The 20414-nt window shown below is 36.1% G+C and overlaps 1 protein-coding gene across 1 annotated transcript in view; it reads right to left on the bottom strand.

Annotated features, from left to right (window-relative positions):
• Nucleotides 1-20414, bottom strand: part of ITGA2 (integrin subunit alpha 2) — a 70152-nt gene that overhangs the window by 11386 nt on the left and 38352 nt on the right. The window contains exons 9-26 of the mRNA XM_026716437.2: nt 19870-20035; nt 17925-17998; nt 16837-16972; nt 16285-16430; nt 15921-16064; nt 15321-15524; nt 14781-14917; nt 12340-12479; nt 11363-11514; nt 10137-10247; nt 8056-8135; nt 7510-7654; nt 6359-6451; nt 4474-4550; nt 3825-3908; nt 2180-2282; nt 1717-1827; nt 68-172 (exon numbers count right to left, since the gene is read on the bottom strand). Of these exons, the coding sequence (XP_026572222.1) occupies nt 68-172; nt 1717-1827; nt 2180-2282; nt 3825-3908; nt 4474-4550; nt 6359-6451; nt 7510-7654; nt 8056-8135; nt 10137-10247; nt 11363-11514; nt 12340-12479; nt 14781-14917; nt 15321-15524; nt 15921-16064; nt 16285-16430; nt 16837-16972; nt 17925-17998; nt 19870-20035 (2208 nt within the window). The remainder of the gene's footprint in view (nt 1-67; nt 173-1716; nt 1828-2179; nt 2283-3824; nt 3909-4473; nt 4551-6358; nt 6452-7509; nt 7655-8055; nt 8136-10136; nt 10248-11362; nt 11515-12339; nt 12480-14780; nt 14918-15320; nt 15525-15920; nt 16065-16284; nt 16431-16836; nt 16973-17924; nt 17999-19869; nt 20036-20414) is intronic.

Here is a 20414-nt window from a genome sequence, read left to right on the forward strand (position 1 = left end):
CCATCGCTATTCCAGAGCAATTCATAAGAACTTAGGTCTTGATATTGGAGCTATGCATTTAACTCACCAATTCTTCCAAATCTTTGAAGTTTTCTTTCTGAAATGATGTAGCATAGCTTTGTGATCCAATTTTATGTGGATTAATGAGTCCATGACAATTGATGTCACTGCCCTATAAAAAGAATATAATAATATAAAACGCACATGAAATATGCAGTTGGTACTTTAATGTCCACTGCTATTGCTCAGTGGAATAGCCTTACTATATGTAATAAATATAGAAGGAGTTAGACAAACACTGTGGAATATATTACATTTTGGTATTCTGAAAAAAAGATGAGAAGGAGAAGCAATCCAGAACAGAGAAGATTTCTACAATTTTAAGAAACAGGACCAGGATTTATTACAGCCACAATTTTCTATAGATTCTGATTTGTTCTTTAAAACAAGGGACTATTCTGCATAATTATTCCCTTGTTCCCCTTTTTAAATGTTTTTGGCTCTACAAGTATATTTTTGCATTTGATTTAGTTTAGTTTAGTTTAGTTTATTGTCATTGCACCTCGTACAATGAAATCAAACACCATATTCAGTGCACATCATGACCATGACCATGAAAATAAACACAAACACACATCCTTCACCCTTCACACATTGAACTGGAAACCCCCAACACCACACCAACACTGCACTATACAGCAGAATTCAAAAGATCTACTGCCCTGGGATAGAACCTTTTCAATTTCAATTATAGCAAGTGCACAACTGCAAAATCAATGCAATTTATATATAAAGTCAACATGGTCTAGTTAAGCACCAAATTAGAATCCGGGATCTGAAGATAAAAGATTAGTAAATTCATTCTGAAATTTATTTGAAGAAGAAATGAATTACCCACCATAGTGTTCAAAATCTACTTTTGTCATGAATGATGGTGAATATATGTGTCCCAGGATAATGCTGCAGAATCCAATCTGGGTTGATCACCAGAACCAGAGGTTTAGTCTTCCGAGATTTCAGACCAGAAGAATTCCACCCAAAAGCTCGCAAGACTAAACCTCTGTTCCCATTGACCAACCCAGATTGGATCCTACAACTACTTTTGTCATTTATACTAATATTGATTCAAGAACATCTGTAGATGCTCACAAAAGCAGGAAAGAAGGAACAATCCATTATAAGAACTCTCACACAAGGCAATCTTATGCATTTTATGCCCTACTGAGTATATATAAAATTGCAATATTAATCAGGGCTATACATCCACTCTTGACGGGCTTAAATCAGGGTCATCATTATCAGTAAAGTTTCTGTATTAATTAGCTTTGTATTCAAAAGTGCCCTTTCAGGAGGCAACTGGAATTCCTTGTTTTTCTTTGAAGTCATTTTGCTTCTCATCCAAGAAGCTTCTTCAGCTCTGACTGAATGATGGGGGATGGAAGGATTTATAATCCTTGCAGACAGCTGATCTCAATGATTGTGTAAAAGAATACAAATGACCAGCTGTCTGTAAGGAATATAAATCTTTCCATTTCCGACCATCCAGTCAGAGCTGAAGAAGCTTCTTGGATGAGAAGCAAAATGTCTTCAAAGAAAAACAAGTTGTCCAGTTGCCTCTTGAAAAAGCACCTTTGGGACAATTATGACCCCCACAGACATTTAGCTTTGTATCATCTTTTGTTATTGTCTTATACTTAAAATAGACCATTGTTTCACCTGACTGGTTTGCACTGCAGTCACATACATCAAAGGGTTATTTTCCTTAGTTTGAGTAGGGATATGAATTTTTAAAGTTGCCGCATTGATTAGATTATTTCCTCTTGTGACCTGGAAAGCAAGAGAGGGATTAATACTGGGCTTAATTCCAATAGTAAATGGCCTACATTATAAGTATCATTTTATCTTAATTAATGCTAGAAAGGAAGACAGGCTGGCACTTTTCCAACCATGAATAGATGTATACTTTGAGTTGTTTAGATTGTGGGGCACTCTATCTAGAAACAAAGCAGTTTGGAGAACTGAAGCTTCCTGTGATAGCTCATTTCTTGTGATTTTTATCTCTAAACCACCAGAGGTAAGTTTCATCACCATACTAAGCAAGGCATTTTTTATTTTACCATGATTTGTGAACAGATGATTGTCTTTATTTATTTAAAAAGGCTTGAAAATGTTTACTGACCTTGACTGAAAAATTAAATACAGGTCCAATCTCATCAAAATTATTCACCACGGTGTAAACACTATCATTAGAATACACCTCGTAGAAGTTTATACTGGTAAACCTGGGGAGAAATAAATCAGAGCAGATATTTAGGATATAGTTTTCCTTAAAATATTAAGGAACTCTGTTTGGAAATACATATGGAAGAGTATTGTTTTAATCCAGGTATTTTTTTTAACTTTAAAAAAGTAGTGTTATAGAAATAGCTATATGTCTGTTATTGTCAATGTCTCGACATTTACAAAGGAGGTTTAGAATGATCTGTGTCTCTGTGAGAATGTCAACAACTGACAAACACTGTCTGTTCCAGCAGCTTATCTGAAATTGTTCTCCCACTTTATTATTACCTTTATTGTCAGAGTACAACATGTGTACAATGAAATTGGCTGAGCTTCCCTTCGTGCACCCCCCCACCAACACAACTCACAGTGAAGACAGAAGTCCCTAACCCAGTCCCAATCTTATTACACTATGTGACCTTGTTGCACAATGCGGGCCCCACAAGTCTATCATACTATGTTGGCATGAACTTATTTTCCGTTCAGAAGTCTGACAGCCCATGGGTAGAAACTGTTCTTCAGCCTGTTGGTGCGGCTAGCTATGCTTCTATATCTCCTACCCGATGGTAGGAGAGTGAAGAAGTGCTAACCGGGGTGTGAGTCATCTCTGATAATTTTCATCACTCTTCTAAGGAAGTGAGCCCTAGTGATGTTATCTAGTGGTATCAGGGAACAGCCCACAATGTTTTGTGCTGTGCTCACCACCCTCTGTAATGTCTTTCTATCTTCTATTTTCTATCACTTCTCTCCATTTTTTCCTGGATCCTTTGAATACTAGAAAAACATCTGTGTCTTTATACATACAGGGTATTTTTTGCTTTGGAGGATAAGCCACAATTTTATGCCCCCTTAAATTCATCTAGGGCAGGGGTGTCAAACTCAATTTCATTGAAGGCCGCATCAGGGCTGTGGTTGACCTGAGGGAGGTTGGCCGGCAGGTGTGCATGGCCAACTGGGTGGGTGTGGACAATTAGGTTAGCGTGGCCAACTTGACACCGCTCCCCAGACTGCTGGCATGTTTCCTTTTCACATTGGAAATGCTGAAGCCAGTCTGGCCCAATCTTTCCTCTTTGCATTTGGGTAGACCAGGACGGCTCTGCGGGCTGGATCTGACCACATCGTGGGTCACATCCAAACTGTGGGCCTTCAGTTTGACACCCCTGATCTAGGGTTAGAATCTATTTTTTTTTCCTTCAATTGTGCCAGATTCTTGGGGACTGCCTGGACAAGTCCTTCCAGTTTTTTTGGCAATATTTTTCAAGTGGTTGTCTATTGCCTCCTTCTTAGGGATGAAAGAAAGTGTCTGGCTCAAGATAACCTAGCTGGCTTTTAACCTAAGGTGGGACTAGAACTCATGGTCTGATTTCTGTCCTGATGCCTTCATCACTACACCAAAATCTCTAGGACAATATATCTTAACCATGGCAACTTTAAGCTGTGTGGATTTCAACTCCCAGCATTCCCCAGTCAGCAAAGAACATATCAGAGGCTAGCAAGGATCTATTAACACCAATAGAATTAGCACAAGGCCAATTTAGAATTACCTCATTAAGTGAAGTTCTGCATCATAACGAAGTGGAAGTGTCAGGTTCACCTGATTGTTTGTATAATCTTCTTCATTACTTGCACTGTTCAATAAAAAAAATCAAATATATTTGAAAATATTTACAAAGTTATAATCTCTAAATGTATAAATTCTATCAGAAGACTCAAAGGAAATTTGACTGAGAGTGTTTCTGTCACAAGGAAGTAAGTCACAAATTAAAAATTTATCTGTACATGTGAGATACAGTGGTTGCAATGTATCTGGATGGTTTTTATACTATTCACCCTAAACTCTTCCAGTCTAAGGAATTGCCAATTAGCAGCTTTGTTTTCAGCCAGCTCTGGTGGAAGTGTTCTACTGTGTATCTTCAGACAGCAACTTATAATAAAACAAGTTCTTTTTTTTTGGAATAAGCAAAATTTCTGGCCTGAACACTTACATGAACTTTTAAAGATAGCCTAGCAACTAATTATCTTTTTGAAAACTTCAGGATTATATTAACATTACTATGAAGTTTCTATTATTTGATTAATGACTTATTTGTTTATGAAAACGGATATCTTGAAGAACACAGAATTTCAGACTAAGGAAGTATGGGTTTGGCTGCAAATACTGTTTTGAAGTGCAACAGGAAATTTACAGTGTACCTCAAGGCTTGAAAATGTAATACTGCCACATTCTGAAGATTTTCCAAACGGAAATCAAAATTAATATCAAAGGATACCTATGAAGAAAACAAATATGGCAAATAACATTAAAATTGGGAAAGTCATTATCATTAGTAACCCAATTTGCTTTAAAGAATAAGACCAGATTATCCATAAAAGAGTGTTATTGTATAGCACTTCCAATTTTATTTTAAACAAACATTTAACAAGCATAAAAAGGCAAAGTTTCTCTGTCCAGCTGTGTCCAACTTTAGACTGGACCAAGGGTCACCAACCTTTTGGACCTCAGGGACCACTAAACTTGTAATTTCAAATCCCATGGACCACTGATGTGAATTTTGACTGACGGTGGCTTGCTGATGTTGGTGGGAAAGTCGGTCCCATATTCCAGAGCTGCAGTAGTCACAGGACTGGCCTGTGCAACGTCCTGCCATGGATCAGCTGCTCCGGGATGACCAAAGGGCCAGTCTTGTGACTACTGCAGCTCTGGAATATGGGCTGGCCTCTGGTGGGGTTGGAAATCTCTGCCCTAGGGGCTGGCACATGTAATGTGTACATTTGCTGGCGGTGCAACGTGCAAAAAGTAACGCAGCCCTTACTGGCCAGGATGAGATAATGGTGTTCCTATGGGCCATGTGGGCAGTGCAGCCTTGTGTTCCCATGCAGCCTGGATTAATTGCTTTGGGGGGATGATTGGGGGGGATATTTCACTGTGGACCACCAAAATTTTCTTGCAGCCCACCAGTGTTCCGTGGCCCACAGGTTGCTGACCACTGGACTGGACAACCTAATCTAATGTTTCCTAGCCAAGGGAACCAGTATTGTCCAAAGACATTTCCATAGTCATATGGCTAGTATTACTGTACCCCAAGACACAAGAAATGCTGTTACCTTCCCACTGAAGCAGTACCTGTTTATCTACTTGCATTTCCAGTTCACTTTTGAACAGCTAGTTTGGAATGAGCTGGGGCAAGAATGGTAGCTCAACCCATCATGTGGTACTTGGGTCTTGAACTGCCAACTTACCGGTTGACAAGCCCAGACTCTTAACCATTGGGGCCTGAATATAGGATGTTTGAAACTAATTAAAGCAACTGCATGTTTTCCCAGGATTACCCAGCTGCCTTGGATACTCCAAAGCACCCATTCAGAATTGAACTGCAAATACAACGCAACTCTACTCTAGATTAACATTATGCCTAGATCAGCCTCCGATTGCTAAGGATTCATCCTCATTTTCTGTTTACGGCAGCATAAAAGTACTCTTGATAACCATTTTTAAGAGATATAGCCATATTATATTGTCTCTGTGTCATCCTTTACCACTGAAAAGGCAGTCTAAAATCATTTTGATCCTAAAGTGATGCCTTTCTTGCCTTCACACAAATCTAGCAACATGACCAATGAATGATAAAGCTGGTGATGATGTGGTCAAGAGTAACCTTCCTTCCCCTCACAGTCCTATTGCGGGACACTATGAGTTATTTTACTTGAGCTGCAGGAGACCTGCCTACGCCTTTCTATTGTTGATGCTTTTCACATGGGAATATTGATCTTCTGAAAGGCCATGAATGAATGCTTGTCATCCAGGAGACCAATGCACCCTATTTGCATCCCCAAATGCTAGTTTAATGGACCAACTAAAACTACAGCATGGTAAGAATATGGATTACAAGCAATTTAATCCACAATTCCCCATTCCTCTTTCCCTTCTTTGTTTGATGAAGAATTCTTCAGAATTCATTTTTTTCAGCCTACATATTTTGCAATGCTGAACATAATGCTTTTACCTTTTTGTTTTCATTTTGCATATTTAAAATATTTCGATCTGATGTCGAACTTGTAGCATTTCTTATTTAAATACCTCTTGCCTTGCTTTAAAAACAGGATAGCTGATTTGGCAGACAAGAAGATGATGGACAACTGCCGCCTGACATAAAACTTCGCTTTTATCCACCTAACAATAAAAAGCAGATATTTTATTCAAATTAAATTCATGATTGTTGTGCAATGAAACTTTCATATGATATTTGGAAGGATAAGGATGAAGATAATAGATGAGATTAAGAAATTGGTCTTCTGCTAATAGGAGGTTTCTTTTGTTTGTGGAAGAACTGAGAACTCATGGAGATTCTTCAACAGAGGAACAGGGTAAGTGAGCAGAGTTAATTCTCAAATGTACAATTGTGTCAAAAAATAACAACAGCAATAGCATTTGGATTTATATACTGCTTCACAGTGCTTTACAGCCCTCTCTAAGCAGTTTACAGAGTCAGCATATTGCCCCCAACAATCTATTAGCATTCAATAACAACATTCCAAATATGAACCAGGAAGTTAAGATATTCATATATCGACCTTACCCATGTCAAAAAACTACACAAGTCAGTTTATTTTCCTATTTCCATGTAGGGTTAGCAGATTTAGTTTTGACTTTATCTTGGTACTGAATTACAACTCTCAATGCTATGGACAAATATAGCTAATTCAATAGTGTTTGTTTCAGAATAAATATGTCAAGGCTTAAATTTCATAGGTTTGCATTTTTTCCTCTGTAGAGCATAGCTGGCTGGAGATTTCTGGGAGGTGAAGTCCACAAGTCTTAGTGTTGCTAAGTTTGGAAACTGCTGTATTAAGCAGTCTTTCTCTTTTAGAAAGTGTAGAATAAGAATGACGATCTTGATTGGGGCATGCAAACTTTGTTGCCAAGGCAAAAAGGGAAAAACATATTTTAAGTTCAGACTAACATCCAGGAATAGCTCAAATGAGCACTTTCCTAATTCACTAACTTACAAGAAGAAAGTTATGAAATCCTTGGCACTCCCTGAGATTGGTTATTTGCTTGCAGACATTTCATTTCTCAACTAGGTAACATCATCACTGCTACTCAGTGTGGAATTTGTTCCCTATTTATACACAGTATGCCAGCACACATCTAAAAGAAGATACTATTCTTTAATGAAATAATTGGTGTTATAAACACTGCACAGCAGTAAAAATAGAAATTATACATACCGCTGAAAAAGAAGCAAAAAGCAAGTTTTCAGAAAAATCCACTTGAATTCTGGTGTTGTATGAATTTTCATTCATGTTTTTCAACTTCACACCAAATGTCAGTCTTTTGTTTTTATTGGTGACAAGAAAATACTCTTTGTTGCTCCTAGAGAAGGGGGAAAAATGAAAATGAGTCCTGGGTCCCCTAGAGGTTCCATTTCTACAGACACCTTCCCTGCTCCTCATTATTTCCTTCATCCTATTTTACTTCTTAAAATTTATTTTATATTTCAACTTAATTGTAAAAAGCTACCATGTTGTAAAGTGGGTGTGCTCTATGTATTCATTTGCTTTAGCATCCACAAATGACAAAGATGTTCATTGATCCCTCCAGAAATGGAGACTTATTCTCATCTAGAAAACACTACGAATTATAGTTATCTCATACTTCTTTTAAAGCTTAATTCTTCTCCTTTCTAAACATCCACTTCATTTATTTTAAAACCAGACAGGTCATTATTCCATTATAGAACAGAATTAAGAGATAGCAATACAAGCATTTCTTACCCAATATTTTTCTGTTCAACTTCCAGAACAAGATCTGTCTTGCAAACTTCATCTTCGCCGCAATCTTTGACAAATGGTATCTAGAAAAATATAAAAGCAACCCAAAGCTTTTCATCTTCTTTGTTTAAAGTAAAGGATCTATGTCTACATCTCTTCTTATTACAGCATTTAAATTGCTGAATTGTGTTTTTATGATTGGAACAAGTATATTTCTGCAGATGCATTAGTTATTTGCCTAATGTAGATTTAGGCAAATAACTAATGCATCTGCAAATCCAACTTCAGCACAAAGAATAGGAAAATTCTCTGAGATATATAAATATGGGAAAGGAATCTTCTTACTTTTATTTACAGAATATCTAGGTACTGAAAAAAAACAAGGATTAAGCTATAATCCAGCCCTTACTTATCAATGGAGACCAAATGGAACAAGTGGCCAGGTTTAAGTTTCTGGGTGTTACCATAAAAGAGGACCTGACCTGGGGTGCTCGCATTGAAGCACCAGTCAAAAGGGCCCAGCAGAGGTTATACTACCTGAGACTTCTCAGAAAACAACAACTGAATGAAAAACTGCTGGTGACCTACCGCTGCACCATCTTAACTTACTGCACCTCTGTATGGTTTGCCAATTGCACAGTGGCAGATAGGGCAGATCTTCAGATGGTTAACATCATTATCCAGAGGATCATTGGTTGCCCTCTCCCCTCTTTGGAAGAGCTTTATAGCTCCTACTGCCTTAAGAAAGTTCAAAACATTCTCAAAGATCCATCTCATCCTGGGCACCCTTTTTTTGAACTATTACTATCTGGCAGATGGTACAGGATAATAAAAACAAGGACAAATAGGCTGAAAAACAGCTTCTATCTCTGTTGAATTCTACTGCATAGTACAGTGTTGGTGCGGTGTCAGGGGTTTTGTACCACCCATGTTTCAGGAGCCTCTTAAAACCTTCTCTCTTCATCCAAGTATTCTCTGGTTTAATATTATGTTACAAATATTCTTCCCACATCTTCCTATTTTACATGTTGCAATTTAAAGTCTTGCACTAGGAGTGGTGCAGGGGCCTAGAGGTGGCGCTCTTGTCTCACAATCAGGAAGCTATGAGTTTGATCCTAGGTAGAGGCAGGTATTTCTCTCTCTGGGCACACTGAGAATATATCTGCTGAACAAAACTCCACATTGGTGACAGGAAGGGCATCTGCTAGCTCCATTCAGTTATCCAGACTCCACCCCACAAGGGATTATGGGATCATTAAAAGGAAATGACAATTTTAAAATCTCACACTATTCCCTTTATTAAATACCATATTATGCTACTTCAAGATGTTCTGACATCAATTAATTAAAGGAAAAGAGGGTTTTCCCCCCCAGTTTTGTATAACACCAAGATCATTTTATTGCCCATAAGAAACAAGGTCATAAATCAGGCGAGACCCATTTAACAACTGCATCACTTAAAGGCACAGGTTCTGGTCCCAATTGGGATCATAAACTGAGGACTACCTGTAGTAGTATTATATCCCACTTACTTCCACGAGATTTCCACAAATATCTTATCGGATATTGTGGGAAAAGATGATGTATTACATGGGCCTTTAGTTTGATCTAGAAATTAAGGAAGGTTCCATTACTGATAAATGCAAGCAGAGTCTTCAGTAATTGGTTACTATGTGCCCCCTAGCAGGAGTTAGAGGCTAGCTGAAGGGATATTGGTAGCAATGTACATTATTTGGCTCAGCATTTTTATGTGGGTCTGGAAGAATCTTGTAGTTTCCACCCCTCTTTGGATGCAAATATTTGCTATAAGGTTTAGAGGAAGATAAATGGGTGGCTTCTGTATAAAAGGTGCAATATAAATCAACCAAATAATCAACATTGTTAGTACCACTGCTATCACCACATTAGATTTTTGTTTGTTCTAATTATGGAGCTAATTATGGACTCCGGCAGAAAACATCCTTAAACCAATAACATTGTAATATTGCAAGCACACCTAATTTTCCAAAATATTCATTCTGTCCATGGGGACTTATTAAAACTTATTAAAAACATATAAAAAGAAAGCACATTAATTTACTTACGCTGTAAACAAGAGACGTAGGAGATGTTTTATCAAGAACAGGACTTGAGTTGGGGTTCTTGAGCCTAATATCAACGCGCACATTAAGGGAGTCAATAGCATCAGAAGGGATCTATAAACATAAATAGCACACAAAGCATATTTTTCCACACAAACCTTTGATTTGCTTGCTTGAACTTTCCTATTTTAAATGTATGTAACTAATGGCTGATAACATTATAATATTGCTTGACAAGGCACTTCTGAACATTTCAATACCACAGGTTTACAAATAAAGTTCTTTTTAAAGATGCAACTCTTTCTTGGCTTGCATTTATTCAATTGATATCCAATACTTTGGGAAGGAAAACTGCCAGAGTGCAAGAGGGAGGCTCAAAGTAATATTTGCTCTTATATAAACCTCATCTAGTTGAAATTGGCATTGTGTCCTGATAGAGGTAAGAACACCTTCAGATTTGAAGCTGTTGGCAACTGGCTGTTGGCCACCTTTGTTGGTGGTCACATCCCAGTGATAACATAGTTTTCCCAAATGCTTCTGGCCATCTTTAATTTTAAGCACCAGGTGAAAGCACATTTACTCTGATAAGCATTTCATGGATAGTTGAGTTTATTCTTGATATTAATGTATTCTTGTTCCATTTACCTCTGCTTTTATTAATACTAATCACAAGATTTTACAAATGACTAACCATATATCATGTAATGCTAATACATTGTATGACAACTAATTTCCAAATTTCTAGACAAAAATGGCCATTCTGCATATCTGCAGATTTTACTCCACTTCTTCAGAAATAACCAATCAAGCACTTAATACTGTGCTTTTCATCTGAAATAACCTAAATTTGTTTTTATACATGTAAAGTATTGGTGAATGAAATTATTGCCAATGGCTATATACGCTTCTCAGCAGAGGATCTGTGATACGCAGAACACCCCAAGATCATTGTACTGTAATTTAGCAGCAAAACAGCTCATTGTTTACATCACTGGGAAGAATTTAAAGATGGGAGTAGAGTACGAGACCCCCACGAGGCAAATGCTCTCACTGCCATCTTTACACTGTTGCTCAAATCCAATCCTGAGTGGAAAATGAGCTAAAATTGACTTTCATCTTCTAATGACATCATGTGGCAGCCTGCCTGTTCAACTCAAGAAGCTGAGCTAAGGGCAAGAGTACCAAAGCAGCTGCCTAGTTCTGATAGTTAATTCTGGGTTAATTGTTACCTGCACGTTAAAAATGTGATTTACACATGTCTTCGGAGAATGGACTACGATACTACTCTGCAGAGACCGCTCATTATTTTCTTTAAATAATCCTCTAGAAGTAACGTGTGAAGATAAGAGATCTGCATCCAATGTTAGATTGTACCTAATATCTAAAGATGAAAACAATGATATAAATGTCAAGATACAAGCCTCAAGGTGCAAACCAACATTTTTTAACTGAGGGTAAGGCCCTCTATGCACTTTCAGATATATTTCTATGCAAACCAAGAATCAAGAAAACACTCCATAATTTTTTTTTAAAAAAAGGGGGATTCTCAGTCATGATAGCAACAAGAATGAACATGATATTTTATTTAAAAAAGCCCTCTAACCTGGACTATCCAGGTTAGGGTTGCACTAAATGAATTAGATTACAAATCCTATAATGTCACAACACCAGTGCATAGTAGGATGGCACTGCTTTGGGAATATTGCCATAAACTAACAGAGTGACAAAATAATGAAACTGTTATGGGGAGAGATACTGTGAAACACTTGAAATGTTTCAAATTTATTTTCAAGTGCAGTCTAGTTTGAAAACAATAAGATAAAATAATGGGGAAATATTCATCATTCCATAATGACATCATCATCGTTATTGGGATTTGACAACTAAAATATACAAAAAAACATGATTTTAATTGCTATTTTTTATGAATATGCAGTACTAAGTATTGTATATTCAGAAATAACAGCAATTAAATAAATATAATTATTAAAGTAGCAGTTAAATAATATGATTATTATATTTTTGTTAGACACTTTAGCAATAAAACCATTTACTAATGTAAATGGTATAAAATAAAAGTTATACTTTTATTAAGAATTTTGCATTGTATCCAGATTAGTTTGTGTGTATGACAGAAATAGAATGTTATTTAGCTGACAATTGCAGATGTCTCTAATGAAAGGAAATTAACTAAGGAAATACTCACCCACTTTATCACTGGTATGGATAGGTCTATAAGTTACACCAAAACATATATTTAAATCTATTTCTGTGCTCTTGTTCTGCAGACTGATCTTCGTAGGAGTAGATAAAACGTGTACAGTCACATTGGCTATACTCTGTGACCTAAAAGAGAGACAGACAGAGTTCTCTGTGATCTCCATCATAAAAAGGGAAAAAAGTGTTCTGGCTTTATATCTAGAATTTACAGAATTAAATAGCTGCAATCCTATTATTAGAGAATAAACTTCCCTGAGTATTTGATTGCAAAATTCCTGATTAATTATGTATATTATAAACAAGCCAATTCTTTTTAAAAAATATCTTGAATAGATGGAGACATTGCAAAAGAATTAAAAGGCTTTCAGGCATGTGCTAATTCATGTTGGAGAAAAAGCAAAAACCAAATATTTCATCAACTGTAAATATCTACTTCCTGTCCATATGTATCAGGGACATGCAGCACTTCAAACTGAAAAGCCAAAAGGTGCCTTGAGGCCCTGACAACCATATTTTCTCCTGGTGTAGCCTGTTGGTCCTCTACAGTTCCCACATGATCCCAGGAGAAAAGATATATTCATCAAGAATAATAAGGTTCAACACTTAATAATAGTCATAGGGTACAAATAAGCAATCAAATCATACTAGGAAACAGCCAATAAAAATTGTTAGCATACAAGCAACAAAGTTATAGTCATACAATCATAAGTAGGAGGAGATAGGTGAAAGGAAGGATAGGAAGATTAATACTAATAGTAATAGTAATGCAGACTTAGTAATTCCTAAACCTTTCTATACGTTAAATCTTTATAAACTAAACATATATTCTTTTATGTATACTGAAAGCATATGCACCAAGACAAATTCCTTGTGTGTCCAATCACTCTTGGCTATTCTATTCTATTCTATTCTATTCTATTCTATTCTATTCTATTCTATTCTATTCTATTCCATTCCATTCCATTCCATTCCATTCCATTCCATTCCATTCCAAGTGCATTCCTATCTCCTCTGAAAATTATTTTGCCTCTAAAACTGAAACATAACCACAATTATATCTAATCTTTCTTGGAAAGTATGTTAAGTTTTTTTCTTCCATTCAATCATGTCCAATTCTCAGAGACAAGTCCCTGCAGAAGTAATTTGCCATTGCCTCCTTCCTAGGGCTGAGAAAAAACGAGTGGCCCAAGGATGCTCAGATTGTTTCATGTCCAAGGATGGACTTGAATTTATAGTTTCCCAGTTTCTAGCTTGATGCTTTAATCCAGGGATGTCAAACTGGCGGCCAATGGGCTGGATGTGTCATGTGCAGGCCACGCCCACCCCAGCTCCATGAAGGGGAAAATGTTGTGATACATCACGTGATGGCAATGTGATGCCACAAGTTTGACACCTGTACTTTAACCACTATGTCAAACAGGCTCTCTAAGTTAAATCTATCAAATTAGTCTTGAGTAAATTAGACATTGCTTTAACTTATCCTTTTTTTCTCCTTGTACTATATTGTTCAAAACTGCAATGTTTTTCTTTTAATGGTTTAAGCCTGGTTTTAAAAACAACTTATGAGTGTATGGTTATCATTAATTTGCAGACATATTTCTTTGCACTTTACATTTGCTCAAGCCCAGACACTGTATTATCCCACTCAAAGTGGCCAGTCCCACTCAAAGTGGCCAGTGTTGGATAAAAGATTCAGACCTGTAATATTAAGACAGATGACTGAATCTTGTTACGAGAAGCAAAAGCAGGAAATAAGAGATTTACGGTTGAATGTTAACATTGCTACTGATTACATTTTAACTATGCTAAGAAATCTTTTTTCGATCTTTTTCTAAATGCCAATTGGATTGGAATGAAATACATATTTGAAGGATAATATCTGACCATCATGGTGGACCAAATCTTCTGGTGTAATTTTTTGTATACATAGATATAAATCAATACCTTCCCAGAGAGAACTCTAAACTACTAGCAATAACAATAGCACTTAGACTTACATATGATGCTTCACAGTGCTTTACAGCCCTCTCTAAGCAGATTATCAAGTCAGCATATTGCCCCCAACAATCTGGTTCCTCATTTTACTGACCTCAGAAGGGTGGAAGGCTGAGTCAATCTTGAGAATTGAACTGCCCAACTGCTGGCAGCTGGCAGTCAGCAGAATTAGCCTGCAGTACTGCATTGTGACCACTGTTCCACCACTATGTACATAAAGCATGGTTGTAGATTACACTGGCACAACGTAAGTCTTCATATGTGACAATCATGATGACCCAAGCTAAGTTTGAGTCTAGCTGCATGTATGGATAAATTCATTTTATATGCAGCGTATCAATCAGAGTACAGTCAGGAGGAAAACTAACTCAAGTGGGGAGGTTTTTTTTCTTTAAGGCATTTTCTTTATTTCCTTAAACATCTTCTACTCACCAGAGTTGAATTACATTTCCACTGGCACCCACAGACACATCAGTAATTCCATCATCATTTAAATCAATATGGCCATCTATTGCTCTTCCAAAATACTGGAGTTGCTGAGCAAATGCAGGATTTGATCCAGATATTTTCTGAAAGGTTAAAAGCAAAACAGGAATGTTAACAAATTGAACAGATAATTAGCAATGTCATAATCAAAGCAATCATATCAAATGGTATTAAAAAGGTATACAAAAGTATATAGTTTTTTAAAAAAACAATGGAACTGATCTGGCTTTTAAACACAATACAAATTAAATCATTGCCTTTCAACTGATCTTACATATAAGAAATTTCACAATTGGCAATTTATAACAAACACAATTCAATGATAAAAATGAAGCCAGCTGAAATATTAACTGCTTACTTGCCAATGTAAATATATAACAAAATAAAATTTCTGCAAATCTGGGAAAAAACTGTTTTGGCAAAGGAGAAAAAATAACATATCCTAAATTACAACTATTGTGCACAATAGAGCATCATATTCCTTACCTGGGAATACTTAGTGTGCAATGTTTTTTGTTTACCATTGTAAACATATATAGCACCTGCATTCTCATTTTCTAATGGTGCTCCAACAATCACATCATTAAAGCCATCCAAATCAATATCAGAAACAGCAGTGATAGCAGATCCAAACTGAGCATTTTCCAGTCCCTCAGGACCTTCAAGGACTTCTCGTTTGTCCAAAACTCCCTTTGATAAAAGATCAAAAGGAATGGGAGTGAAACACAAGAACATTTATGTTAGTGTTGTATTAATTTATTAACTTAAGATTCTGGTACTGAAATAGAATTTTTTAAAAATAAATATAGGGAGCATTGGGAAATCTAGTGGTATGGAAGTTAGCCATTTTACAGAGTCCTTTGTGTGTTTTTAAATGTTTTTTCCTTTTAAAATAGTAACAGAAAAAGAAACAAAACACAAAGATAATTACAAGTATATACAATGTCAAATAAAAATGCATAATTTTTTTGTAAATGAAAAGACTGCATCAGAAAAAAAGAAAAAACCCAGAACAAAACATAAATGTTCATTAGATAAATATATTGTGATGGTTATAATGATATCTTATATATATTTTATAGGTACCTTTGTGACTGTGAACATATAGACTCTTCCTTCTTCTTTTTTAAAATTATTCATAAACATGGGTGCCCCAACCAAAAGCACATCTGTTATGGAGTCTCCACTGATATCCACAGAGCACACCACGCTGCCAAAATAAGAGCCAATCTGAAATGACACAATCGTTGCCATCAAACGGGGCATGGAAGCCATACTTTGTAAGAAATTTATGTGAACAACGCACAACATTGAAAATCTGTGAAACTATCATTACAAAAATAAAAATAAAGATTTGTTATAAAGTCTAATTTAAAAGCAGATTTTTTTTCCAGTACAAAGAGAATAAACACACCATTGTGTAAACTTAGCATTAAAATGCAGCACTTGCCTGCTCTCCTCTTTGAGAGTCAATGATGATTATCTTGCCATAGTCATCAACCTGATAAACCACAACTCTGCCAGTATAATTGGAACGGGGAGCACCAGCAACATAAAAGACTGAGTTTTCCAGGGAAAGAACAGCGAGAGAATAACCTGAAAGTCCAAATTATAGTTTTAAGGGCTTAGAAATATTTGCAGATGGGATAAATCAAGATTTTAAATCTATACTGATTCGTTTAAATTTTTAAATTTATTTTAAAACTTTATTTAATTATCTAATGTTTAAATGCTTATAAACTTGGAAGTTTCAGTACAGAACACTTAGGAAATTTTCCGCAGCCTAATCCTTCTAGACCCACCTTCTAAAACTGGTGCCAACGTCCAGATATTTCTGGACTACCTGGGAAATAGGGATGGAGAAATCTTGTCTAAGACAGTGATTTTTTAACTGAATTTAGTCATTAATTCATTGCCTTTAAAAAGAACTAAGCAGGACTTGTAAATGTTCAGCTACATTGGACAAATATTCTACTGAGGCTTTTTGAACTAGTGTTCTCACCTAAGTAGGAGTTCTGACTTTTTTGCAAAACATTTTGAAATGTTGTATTGGGATATATAGTGTTTTCTTCTCCTCTCTTTTGGACTACTGTTCCAGTCCATTCATAGGCCCCAACAGCACCCAACATCAGCACTTCCTTCAGAAAAAAATCAAATCAAGGCAAATAATTAAATGTGTTTCAATTAAGAGCTTCTAGTAATGCAGTTAAAATATTGAGTAGTGCTCACTTTTGTCTAAGTCAGAGACTTCTAATACATTCTGTGCAGTTTACTCCATTCTTTATTCTAAGCAGCAATACTTTCCACTGTCATAACTGATGTCCTTGAGATGCAAGTGTCAGAGACTAAGCACAGTTTTCTTACACCACCTTGGAAATTTAATCCCATGCAACATTGAAAAGCATAACTCACATGGGCAGACTGAATTATATGGCTTATCTATTTTACAGGTATATTATTTAATAATATTATTTGTACATACCTGTAAATCCCATGTACATATTACCATCTATGGGAACTGATTCCACATTAATCTGTTAATGATGTCATAAGAGGAGACCTTTATGTATCTTTGATCTTTCTAAGGCAAGGGTGTCAAACTCACGTCATCATGACGGCATCACATGATGTATCAAGACTTTTTTTCCCTTCGCTAAACTGGGTATGGGCATGGCCAGCATGTGAAGCATTTGGCTTGTGGGACAGGAGTTTGACAGCCCTGGCCTAAGGGAAGCAGTGATAGTACCAAGTCAGTTATTGGCTTCTAATCTTCTAGATAATTACTAGCCAGTCTCATATCTGTTTTGAGTAAGATTCTGGAATGGTGGCAGTGCCACAACTTCAGATTTCCTGAACACAGAAAAAGGTTTTGGAGGTTTGCTCTCTTTTTTATTCTTTGCATTGGTTTTAATGTTATTATTGGAATGGAATATAAAACTGAGTCAAACAAACAAATTGATCCCGTCTTAATCCAAGTTCAGCCCTTTTGGAGGGGTAAAAATATTCCAATTTAAATTGGCATTCCCAAGACAGTGTTGGTGTTCAGTGTTGCTCTCATTCCAATGCATTTTGTTATAGTATCTACATTACCTTTTGATGTGAATAAGAGGCACTGAAACCCACTTGTGACATTTCCATCTGGAACAAATCACCTTGATCAGTACCTAGTGAGAAGAAAAAAACATACAGTTCATATATTTAATACCACTGCTCTAAACCACAAAAATATTGCATGGAATTAAGCCAAGTTTACAAGAAAGAATTGAGATCCAATTTAAAAAATGGCATAGTAGTTTAGCGGTGAAGATGCTTGCCTTCCATTTGGAAGGTTGAGAGTTCAATCCTAGGTAGCAGCTCAGATATTTTTCTCCTAGGGTGCAAAGAAAAAAAGTCTGTGCTGCAAATTCCTCATAAGTGTCAGGAAGGGCATTTAGCCAGTAAACACTCAGTTCCATCCAGTCACCTTGACTCTTCTTCGAATTAGGACCACAGGGTCGTAAAAATAGAGTTTTAATTGAGATACAATAAGGACTGCAGACTTAGATACAGGCTTTCATCCATACTGTGAATATTTTAAATATCTAAGTACCCAGTCATAGTAACAGAGTTGGAAGGGGGGCGTTTATGCTAATGACCCCCACATTCTGCTCAAAGCAGGAATCCAGATTAAAGTACCCCAGATATATGCTTGTCCATTTACTGCCAAATCTAGCAATCTAACCTGCTTTATCTCCCAGCATTTCTGATCTTATGTCTTTTCTCTCACATTCACAAGTAATGCATCGTTTGCTATTTGTTTCTGGCTTGGGTATGCATTCCATCAGTTCTTTGCTCCAGTCCTTCACAGTTTTAATCTCACAGGGTTTGCATGTGTGTACGTGTGTGTGTGTGCATGTGCAAAAGACAAAGGGTATATACTGTATATGAAAATGAGTTGGGGATCAACTGCATTTAGAACTGAGGTATTTTATTTGAAAGGTAATTAATTTTAACCGGTAGGTTTAATTCATTATTTTTGCTATTGATATTCTTTGTTAAAATACAACTTTGGGCCTGCTCATATGCACCCAGATATACAGATATTACATCTGTATGAAAAGAACCATCCCCAAAATTGTTTTAAGAGAGACCTGCAAATCCTAACTGACAAGATAGAGAGGCTGGGCAATGTGTAAGAGTTTCAGGGGCTTATAAGCAGTTTGATTTTTTCTGGGATGGGAAGGAATTACCAAATCTTGTTATAGAATAGAATAGAAATAGACTTCTTTTATTGTCCAAGTGTGATTAGACACACAAGGAATTTGTCTTGGTGCAAATACTCTCAGTATACATAAAAGAAAAGATACATTTATCAAGAATCATCAGGTAACACACTTAATAATAGTCATAGGGTACAATAAGCAATCAAATCATACTAGGAAACAGTCAATATAAATCGTGAGGATACAAGTGACAAAGTTACAGTCATACAGTCACAAGTGGGAGGGGATGGGTGATAAGGAGTGATGAGAAGATTAACAGTAATAGTAGTGCAGACTTTGTAATAGTTGAACAGTGTTGAGGGAATTATTTGTCTAGCAGAGTGATGGCATTCAGGAAAAAACTGCCCTTGTGTCTAGTTGTTCTGGTGTGCAGTGTATAGTGTTGTTCTGAGGGAAGGAGTTGAAACAGTTTATGTCCAGGATGTGAGAGGTCTGCAAATATTTTCACAGCCCTCTTTTTGACTTGTGCAGTACATTACAGATAAATATGATAATATGCCCTGCAACAGAAAATCTGTGATATTGTTTTGAAAAAATAAAAGAGTTGGAAGATTTTTCTGATATTGATAAATATTTTTAGGAACATTTACATGTTTGCTGATTTTTAAAAAAAATACTAAATCCTATTTTTGCTGTTTGTTTACTATAAATTGTCTATCCTTTTCCCTATACATAGCATTTGCCTTTAATAACTTAACAACTCATCATACAAATATACAGAATCTGGTCATCACATATTTTTAAATGCAGTTTAAAAACAGTATGTTTGTTACCTTCTAAGCTGAAAATTCGTTCCCCCAGTGTTCCTGCTTTTTCTAAAAGTGCTTCCTCAGAGGACACATTAAAAAAAAAATTGGATGTAGGCTGGCTAGCAATTGCTTTGATTTCTTTGATAAGTTTTTTAGTATCCTTTTTCTCTCTAATTAAATATCCTAATACCTAGGAAAATATAAGAATGGGAAAAACATATAATAACATGTAATAAGAAATGCAAAAAGGCACTATATAAAGAATCTGAAATATTGTGCATTTGCTATGCGCTTTCTTCTTTTATTCTGTTAACCAATTCAGTATTTTAAAATTGTTGGCAATAAGAAATAAATGAAAAAGTTCTTTGTTTTCTTTTAAATAAAGTTATTTTTTTCCCTTCACTAAGCACACAGTAATGAGCATTAAAGATGTGTGAAGAAAACTTTTTAAATGAGAGGTACAACTCCTTCAACTAAATGCCTTTTTTTCTCAGGATCATGCTATACTTTTGGAGGGCACCTAGGCAATCCTGAGAAAGGATGTAGCTATTTAAAGAGTTGCAGATGGT

The sequence above is a fragment of the Pseudonaja textilis genome, chromosome 2 (assembly GCF_049901715.1).
Source record: "Pseudonaja textilis isolate UNSWEBS1 chromosome 2, rPseTex1.2, whole genome shotgun sequence".
In the NCBI taxonomy this organism is placed as follows: domain Eukaryota; kingdom Metazoa; phylum Chordata; class Lepidosauria; order Squamata; family Elapidae; genus Pseudonaja; species Pseudonaja textilis.